The sequence below is a fragment of the Cryptotermes secundus genome, unplaced genomic scaffold (genome assembly GCF_002891405.2).
Source record: "Cryptotermes secundus unplaced genomic scaffold, Csec_1.0 scaffold56, whole genome shotgun sequence".
Taxonomy (NCBI): Eukaryota; Metazoa; Arthropoda; class Insecta; order Blattodea; family Kalotermitidae; genus Cryptotermes; species Cryptotermes secundus.
Genome location: NW_019744407.1, coordinates 1,900,128 through 1,909,959, shown reverse-complemented (window position 1 = coordinate 1,909,959; position 9,832 = coordinate 1,900,128). Strand labels below are relative to the sequence as shown.

Genomic DNA, 9,832 nt, shown 5'->3' with positions numbered 1-9,832 from the left:
GTGGTTAAAAAATGTATTGAAGCGGTTAAAACGCCATTAGCCCACATTTATAATGCCTCTCTAGAAGCAGGTATTTCCCCAGAGAGATTTCAGATAGTAAAGGTAAAACCACTTCATAAAAAGGGAGACAAAAAGGATATGAAAAATTATAGACCAATATCCCTTTTGTGTGCTTTCTTTTCAATCTTTGAAAAACATCCCATGAGCGATGATTGACAAAATATCGGCTTGAGAAATTGCTAACGTCACTGCACACATTACCTAATTCATGAATGAGGAAAATCCTTCCATTATTCTTGGTCATAATTCTCTCATCAAATTTCATGTTACTAAAAGATTACTGTCTTCTGAGATGTGGTTCATAACTTGCTAGATAGGTATGACCATTTTTGGATAAACCTGTTTTCTCCAACTTCTGAAGCTACCAAAATATGCAGCATTGCAGCCCAGAAGCCAGTAACCTTTATAGTCACTGCTACAAGAATCTTAAATCTTACATGATCTTTGGTGCTTAAAATGTGAGGCAGGAGACACATATTGATATTGTGCTGAAATTTCTATTTTAATGTGTTAAAACTTCACAAGTTGTCTCGGCACATGAATATACCATTTGTTATGTAACATGTTATGGAGTATGCACCTTACCAAATTTTAACTTGGAGTTTATCTGTAAAAAGGATGTTTAATAATTGTATAAAAATGCTATGATGATGATGTATAGGATATTTCAGCCTTGGAACAATCCTCAATATGTACTACAGTCTGAAAATACTGTCAGCTGGAAGTCCCAACTAGACATATACTGGAACACAAGTTGGACTAGAGAATCACTGATATGCATATCACATGTAATACTTGAAATAGGTGAGGTTTCTGGTTACACTGTTACTGTAGCTTAATTCTTGCATTTTCACGTCTAAGCTTGTGGCATGACAATCTCTTTGGAAGCAGACAAACTGGGAAATTGAGAGGGGGTGAAGGATACTGAAATGAATCTCAGGGAAATAAGTTTTGAGGATGTGGACTGGATCAGGACAATGACCACTGGTGGGACCTGTTACTAACAGTTATAATCCCAAAGAATTTTCAGGTTCAGCTTATGGTGAACTCTGACTGATCCAGAAAAGAAGAGTGACAATAATAAGTACGTTCTGCCAAAATAAACTACTCTGTCATGACCACATTTTCTTTGTTACTGGGTGTTGTCACTGTGCAGGCAGTTAAATATATTAGCACTGATAATGACAGAATATACTTATAGATCTCATGAGTTTCATGGTACATCTGTAAGTGAAAAATATATGCTGTTGGCATAATCCATAATGCAGAAACAAGACCTGAATGTAAATGTTTGATTGAAAACTGTCAATGAAAGGAACACTTGGAAGTGCATAGGGGAAATATTAAAATCAATCTTGGAGAAATAATGACTTTGGAGGCCAATGCATAGACAAAATTCTAACTTTCAAAAGTATTAAAAAGAATTAGGTATGAGGGCATGGGCCTTCAGGACACAGTTCAGTGGTATGCCTTGTGAATAGCCTTCAGGTTCCATAAAGGAAGTTGAATTTCTTTATAAGGCTACATGATTATCAGCTTCACAAGGAGAACTCAGCACAATGGAGTTAGAAAATAGGCTGTGAAGGTATTAAGTGTACCATACCTGGTCCAATGATGGACTTCTGTAGTAACAGTCATAAACCTTCTGACAGAGCTTTGAGTAACTATGTACTGGTCAAGGATATAAGGTGGGAGGGAAGGATTTCACACTTAACTGGGAATTTGAATTAGTCCTTGAATGATTTACAGCAGGTTCCAACCTCTATCACCAGGCAGTAAGTCATTATGTAGGGTCACGCCATAGCTCAAGCGGTGAGTTGCTGGCTTCCCACTGTGGTGACCCGGGTTCGATCGCGGGTCTGGTCAAGTGGGATCTGTGGTGGACAAAGTGGCGCTGGGGCAGATTTTCTCTGAGTACTTCGGTTTCCCCTGCCAATCTTCATTCCACCAACTGTTCCACAATCACCCTCAACTATCATCTGGGGCTGGTACAATAGGCCAGGAGTGACCACAGTACAAGGGACTTAGTCCCACCCCACTAACAATAAAAAAAACCATTATGTAGACTTGTTCTTCACAGCCATAGTCACTTGGATCTCTTACAGAAATTAAATCAAAATCATGTTTGGCTTATATGGCTTATATGTACCCAGTCTTTAATGTACATAGTCTGTATAAACTGAAAAATCCTAGAGAAATAGCACATAATTATATCTGTCGTGGTTCACAAAGTAATTGATTTTTAGGTTGAATAATATTCCTATGCAAGCATGTATATACAGTGGCCCCTTGGTTTACAGCAGTGTGATACATGCAAATTTGAAAATTTTCTAGTAACTGCCTTTGTTTTCCATTAAATTGTTTGAAAGCCATTCTCAGCCTCTTACAACTGAGGAACTGGAAGAATTTGCAGCACAGCTGACTCAGAAACAGCAGCAGCAAGTAAAACAAGAGCCAATTTTATGGATGACAGACATTGTGGCTGCAACTGATTGGTGCCTGCAGAAGTTATGTGACACTGATCCTGACTGGAAACAGAGCTGTTCTACTAGAAGAGGGGTCAATAGAGTGTTGCAGCATTATTACCATGTTCTGCAGGAGAAGAGGCACCAAGTAAGACAAACAACCCTCCTTTCCTATTTTAAAAAGAAATGTGAAGAGCCTCCAATTGTTCCAAAAATGGCAGAAGATGATCCAGTTGACTCTAACAATCCACAGACCGGGCAATCCTCTCATCATAACACCTACATTATTATATTTTATTACAGAATAAATGTGATATAAATCCATGTACATATGTTTATGTTTAAAATATGTTTTTCTTATTATGCTATGAAAGAGTCTCAATTTTTGTAAACCTGAAACACACCCCATTCAAATACAGTGTAATTCATCTTCCGTTTATGCCGATTCAGTACATGCTGGCATTTCCAGGAACCTCACCCCAGCATAAAACAAGGGTCTACTGTAATCCTTCACTTTGACATCTATACAGTATAATTTTGGCATTCAGAACATTTACTTTTTTTGAGCCCACATATTTCAGTTTCGATGGCTTGCTCTGCATCTAAATATTAATTGCAGTCTGTTGTCAATATACGAAATGTAAGAGAATTCTAGGTGTTACACAAGTAAATGAACAGGAAGCGTCATAAACTGGTGATAAAGAGAAGTGTGGCCAGTATGCAAAGAACAGTTACACATACATGAGTAGTGTTCAAAATTCACATAATGATAGACTTTAAGCTTTACTGTTTATTGTTGTGTAGTATAGGAAAAAGCTTCTGTAAAATTTCATCAAGTCTGTTGGCCACAAATACATGCCATGTCCTCTTTTATTGGAGCCATTTGGAAGTTGAAGGCCACATGACCAGATAGGTAACCTATGATGTTTACATTCCTTGACAAATGATGTGTATATATTAGACTCTTGAGTGCCTTATCAGTCTATGTTTATCATACCTAATGATTTAGCTAATCCATATACTATATTCTATACACTTCCCTCTCAAATACACATTCATACAGAACAGTTGCAGTCAGCTGTTTGCTTATGTTTATACACTACCACAATATTTATATTAAGTTTGTATAAGGCACAATAGATCACTGTGGTGGTGGTGGTGCAAGGACCAAGAAGGCCCACCCCTTATACATTCAAGTTTGTATAAGTGTGTTGTTTCATTTGGTTAAATAAAATGTTACCCTACATAATTCTTCACACACAAGAATATTATTCTGTAGCTGTGCCATTGCATGTCCTTTCCACTATGCAAGAACATTGTCACCTGCTGCCTTTCCTATTCAATTAGCTGCAGTGGTAATGGAACTGCAATAACTTTGTATACTGGTGTATTTATCTTCATTACAGGGGATGCCAAAAATGTTCCCCATCAGGTCAGATTCATTCCTTACACCTTCTACCAAATTCTGGCTCATATACTGTAGTTTTTTCTTTGTATATAGGGGACACCTAAAGCTGTATGTTTTCCCTGAGTTCTTCTTCTGTGCATGAATTAGGTTGATAAATTTCACCTTTTAAATATCCCCACAAAAAGTAGAACTTCACGTATGAAATGTATATTTTCTATAATTCAGGCTCCAATGTATACTACCACTTCCTCTTACCACTGCAGCTGACTCATCAGATTAATCTCCAATCAACTATCATCACAGCTACCTGAAGAGGATAGGTGGCAACCAATGCAATAATTGTGCATACTGTAAATTATGTGCACTGACACAGTCACAAAATAATCTCACTGAACTTCACACATTTCCTAAAACCTGAATTCATATCTTCTGTGTAAGTAAGGAGAGACAACAATCTGAATACAACCACAACATATTAACTACATCAGAAATTATACTACCATCATTATACAACAAGCTTAATAATCAAGATGCCATCTCATGGCTAAGGAAGAAACCAATAAAAATCGCAATAAAGCTGATATTGTATATATTGTACCTTCTTATTAAGCCTTCTTAGAAAGCCATGTGCTGGAGGAACTACAGCAGAGTTAGCTATAACAACAATAGAGATGCTTTAATACATTAAATTGAAATCAGTAAACTTTGATAATAAATTTTATGTTACTATATTAATTAAATATTTATTTTATTTAATTTTGTAAATTCTGTTACATTAATTTTTATTCAGAAGATATTTATAACAAATAAAAACATACTCCTGGAAACTGTAATACAGATTTATTACGTAGCATCAGCACTTTCTTTCCATGGGTCACGGTAGTTTTCAACAGTAAGAGACTTGAATCTTCTAAGTTTAACTGCGATATGTTCTTCTCCAGCTTTCACTGACAGGATCTCAATCCGTGACACTAAGAGAAATTCTGGGTTCATAGGGCTTAAACTACGAATTACATCTACTTCATCTCCAACATCTAACTGTAAAGAAACATATATATGTCAAACAGTATAAAAAATTGTAAATTGATTCTTATATGAAAAGTTCTCTCTCTCTCTCTCTCTCTCTCTGTGTGCGTGCGCGCGCGCACATACACACACAGATATATGTATATATATATCTTACCTGTGCACTCTTCTTAAGTATCTTTTCTCCATTGACTCGAATCCTACTTTCATAGAATAACTTTTCCACTTTGCTGCAAAATTAATTAATTATTGTAACATTATTAAGCTATACAGTATTATTATACAACCATCAACACAACAAATTCATAATGTAAATCAATATTACTGTATTAATATTTGTTTTATTATGTACATTTGCTACATGTTTCAGTTCAGCTGGATCATCACCATCAAGCAATATTATGAAATGTACTGCTTGTATTAAGCACGCAGCTATTTTACACTGACAACAAAAAATATTTATAATACAGTGTTCACCCAGTGGCCAACTATTTTACTTACATTTAAAGAGAGAATGTGGTAACACTGATAATAAATAGTAGTAGTCTAGTCCAACAGTCTGATCATTCATTAGAACTGTACACATACTTAGCAACAACAGTAATAAGATCTAAAAGTTTGTGGCAATGGTACATTAGTACAAATACAGGATATACACAAAAGAATGGCGCGGTTGCAAAAGTTGATAAGAAATTTATTTCTTAACTTACACGGGCACAACATACACCATCAGCGGTGGCAGCTGTCCAAGTTTCTCATGCATTAATTACAAACCTTCAATGTATGCACCCTGGGTCACACAACACACATCCACATGGTAATCAAACTCATCCCAGACCCGGTGCAGAATGTCCGCTGTTATGGTTTACAATGCATGCGTTATCCGATCACGAACTTCATGGATGGACGTGGGCTATGGTGGTACATAAAGGCTGTCTTTAACGAACCCCCAAAGAAATAAATCACACAGTGTAAGATCTGGCGAACAGGGTGGCCAAGGGAGATGGTTGTTGTCTCCAGTTGCAGCAGCCTGACCAATCCAGCACTGTGGAAGAACACAATTGAGAAACACTCGTACATTCCTGTGAAAATGGAGGAAGCTCTGTCAAGTTGTGGAATGTAATCATCATGATTGGTATTCAGTTGGGGTAACAACCAGCTTTCCAACATGTCCAAAAATGAGCTGCCAGTCACAGTTGCTTCAAGAAGAAAAACGGGCTGTGCACTTTCTCACGGGACACCGCACAGAAAACATTGACTTTTGGAGAGTCATGCTGGTGCTCTATCTGTGCTTGTGGTTGCTCGGTTCGCCAGCTATGAACATTGTGTCTGTTCACCTTGCCACTGATGTGGAACATGGCTTCATCGGAGATCAATCTTCCTACGAACCCATCTTCCTCCGTTTTCAACTGCATCTCCTCACAAAAATCATGCCTTTTCTCTTTGTCTGCTGGTTTAAGGGCCTGCACCAATTGCATTTTGTACAGTTTAAAACATTAGCCGCTTACGCAACACCTTCCACACCATCATTTTTGGCATGCCCAATTCCCTGCTTCCTCTACACACTGACTTGCGGGAACTTCGCTGAAACACTTCATGCACTCTTTCAATGTTGTCATCAGACACATGAGGTCAACCAGGACTCTTGCCTTTACACAAGCATCCAGTTTCTACAAACTCTCGGTACCACCTGCTTATGTTATTTTGTGTGGTGCGTCTTTTTGAAACCATGCATGAAACTCACACTGCACTGTAATCACAGATTTGGACACCTCAAAACGGAGCACACAGAAAGCCTTCCCCTGCTGCAACGTCATCTTTGAAACTGGTCCCGCAGCCATGCAAAAAGCTTGAGAAGTGAACTGTTGGTAGCGCATGGGAAACTTTGACAGTTGCCGCTGCTGACAGTGTATGTTGTGCCCATGGAAGGTGGTAAATAAATTATTTTTTATTAACTTTTGAAACCGCACCATTCTTTTGTGTATACCCTGTATTATGTTTTTCGACATTATCCATCATCCTGTCTTTAACTAAGAACACCATCCTGTTTATTTTTCAAAACACAACATTTGGAGACTGGATTCTTTCTCTGTCTTCAGGTAAAACCTACTCAGTTGGGCTCAATCGATAGAGCTAGCACCTATCCAGAGATGGGGACTAGCTCTACAAATTGGGCTAAAGTGAGTAGGTTTTACCTGAAGACAGAGAGAGAATCCAGTCTCCGAAACACTGTGTTTTGAAAAATAAACAGGACGGTGCTTTGAGATAAGGATAGGACGATGGATATTGTCCAAAAACATAATATTTGTAACAGTCATATATGTAAACTACTTCAACTTGCATCTGGTGATGGTTTCACAGCTATCAAAGCAACAAATGTCATCTAAACATATCTGAGTGGATGTCCTGGAGTCATCAATAGATGCCAGTGGGTTGAAGAACTGATACAGTTTATATCCACTCATTTACAGTATTTTCTGGTAATACTGACAGTGTGTTGTTTCAAGCAACAAAAGTCAAGTTAAGGTTTCCTGCAACATAACAAACATGGTTATACAATCAATCAATACTCCACAGTCCAAGCTGCACCAAGCTACAACATACAGTGCTCATACTGAAGGGACACACACACATATCAATTATAGCAATATTCTTACGTCTCACCCAGTGATGCACACTGCATGAATATCAAGACACTCTAACAACCCATGTAATAATATCCATAAAGCATTTACTACCGCATAACCTTGGGTGTAACAACTTCCACCCTGAGAGGCACTCCACGTGGCTTTCCACAATTATTCACACAACACAAAAACTATGAACACATGGGGAAAATTTAACATCACATCCCATATTCTTAGCAATTGTTCTAATAATTTTAATATTTTAGGTTTTAATTGCATAACTTTCAATTTCATTCCCAAGGCCTTATTTTGTAATATAACATCTTACCAACATAATGTTCCCCTTCGATAAACATCACATGCAAAACTTTTTAATATCTTTAATACAATTGTAATATAATTCTTTGTATATATACAAATAGATACAGATACAAGATATACAATATCTTAATACTGAGAAGGTTAATACTGTATTTTCTTGAATTCTAATCTAGACTTAATGTAGTAATATGATTGTGTTGCACTAAATATGGATCCATATTTGGAAGCTTAAAGAACTTTAGTCATTTGATTATAATACTGCCTGATCATAGTCCCATAAGGACAGAAACATGTAGCAGTAGGAAAATAAAAATTCAATCTGAGAATTGATTAATTGTGTAACCACGTTTGTTGTGTTGATGCAAATCTTACCTTGTCATTTGCTTATGATACACAACAGAATGCATACTGTGCAAAAAAAAAAGTTTCACACAGTATTTGATACATATGCCACAATTTTTAAGATGAAATAATATGAGGAGCACAGATATCATTTATGTATCAAGATATTTTAAAAAGAAGATATTAAGTTTTGTTCTCAGTTCACGTGAATTCTGAAGACAGAAGTTTCATTCCTTGGGGTATAACACTTGTCTTCTGAAAGTGATTACTGCCTGAAGGAAGGACAATGAAAGATGGGTATGATCTAAAACTTTAAAGTTCAAACATTCTGTTTTCATGGATAAATAAGAACAACTCTAATCATATGATCAATATTTATTTCACATAGATTTTCTGAAGACAGACATATGATACAGAAAAATGAAGTGCTAGGATGAGGTACATGAAGATCCAATATTTTTATAATTACTTCAGATAATAATGTGACCTTGCATGAGTTAAATATATTTTTTGACAATAATATAAATCAGCAAGAATTAGATAACAATTATCTGAACTACACTGCCCAGATATCATGAATGGGTTGTTTCTTATTCATGCATATAGTATTTGCATTATGCTGGTGTGAGGATCTAAAACATTTTTTACCCTACTTTCTTTATTTTGAAAAAAAAAAGAGGTTTATAACTTCATCTTGCTATCTGCTAGTCTGTGTATCCCCCATAATTATTGTTACAAGGCTTATAAGATCACCTTGCTGTGTGTGTCCTCCCAATTTTTTTCGTTTTCTGTGCAGTCTGTGTCATATCAAAGGAAAGTAGATGATTAGTTCTTCCCAGAACTTCTTGTTGATGTTTAAATCACTGGTATTTAAAGCAGTAATATTCTGGTTAAATCACAACATACTATGTATGAATAATAATAAAAAATAAAAGATATTGCACATTTAATTTTTAAAAATTTATGAAATATATGTGTATAAAAAACTACCACATCAAGGAACACAACTTCTGCTTCACTTTTCTGAACTACTTATTTTAATGAGGTACATGTGAAGTTTATGTCTCCTAATACAATGACAGTACTGAGAGGTTTATCACAGCACATATTCAGATTATTCACAAGGTTTTAATAGTGTCTCATACAAATCATCATCATCATCTAGGATACTGAAGACATGGAAAAGAAGTAGTTACTATAGGATTCTGACGATGGTGTATAACACACTGATATATTGGGTTTTTGGACTTTATCCATCGTCCTGGTTTTTAAGATAACTAATAAAAACACGACGTTTCAGAAACTGGATCTGTTTCCGTCCTCAGGTGAAGGAAAACACCTATTCTGTTGGGTCTGTTAGAAAGAGCTAGCCTCAATCACTGGACCAACTGATGTCACAAAACATGAAGATTATAAACACCTGAGACCAGGCTAAGTCCATGAGAGCTTGTATGTGTTTGCAACAATTTGTTATGAATATTTTTCTTATTAGCTCTCATGGACTTAGCCTGGTCTCAGGTGTTTATAATCTTCATGTTTTGTGACATCGGTTTGTCCAGTGATTGAGGCTAGCTCTTTCTAAC

At 36.4% G+C, this 9,832-nt stretch overlaps 1 protein-coding gene across 1 annotated transcript in view; it reads right to left on the bottom strand.

Moving 5' to 3' along the window:
* Positions 1–2,081: 2,081 nt before the first annotated feature.
* LOC111874666 (mitochondrial transcription rescue factor 1) overlaps positions 2,082–9,832 on the bottom strand; it is an 11,920-nt gene continuing 4,169 nt past the window's right edge. The window contains exons 3-4 of the mRNA XM_023870363.2: positions 5,117–5,189; positions 2,082–4,971 (exon numbers count right to left, since the gene is read on the bottom strand). Of these exons, the coding sequence (XP_023726131.1) occupies positions 4,777–4,971; positions 5,117–5,189 (268 nt within the window). The 3' untranslated portion in view covers positions 2,082–4,776. The remainder of the gene's footprint in view (positions 4,972–5,116; positions 5,190–9,832) is intronic.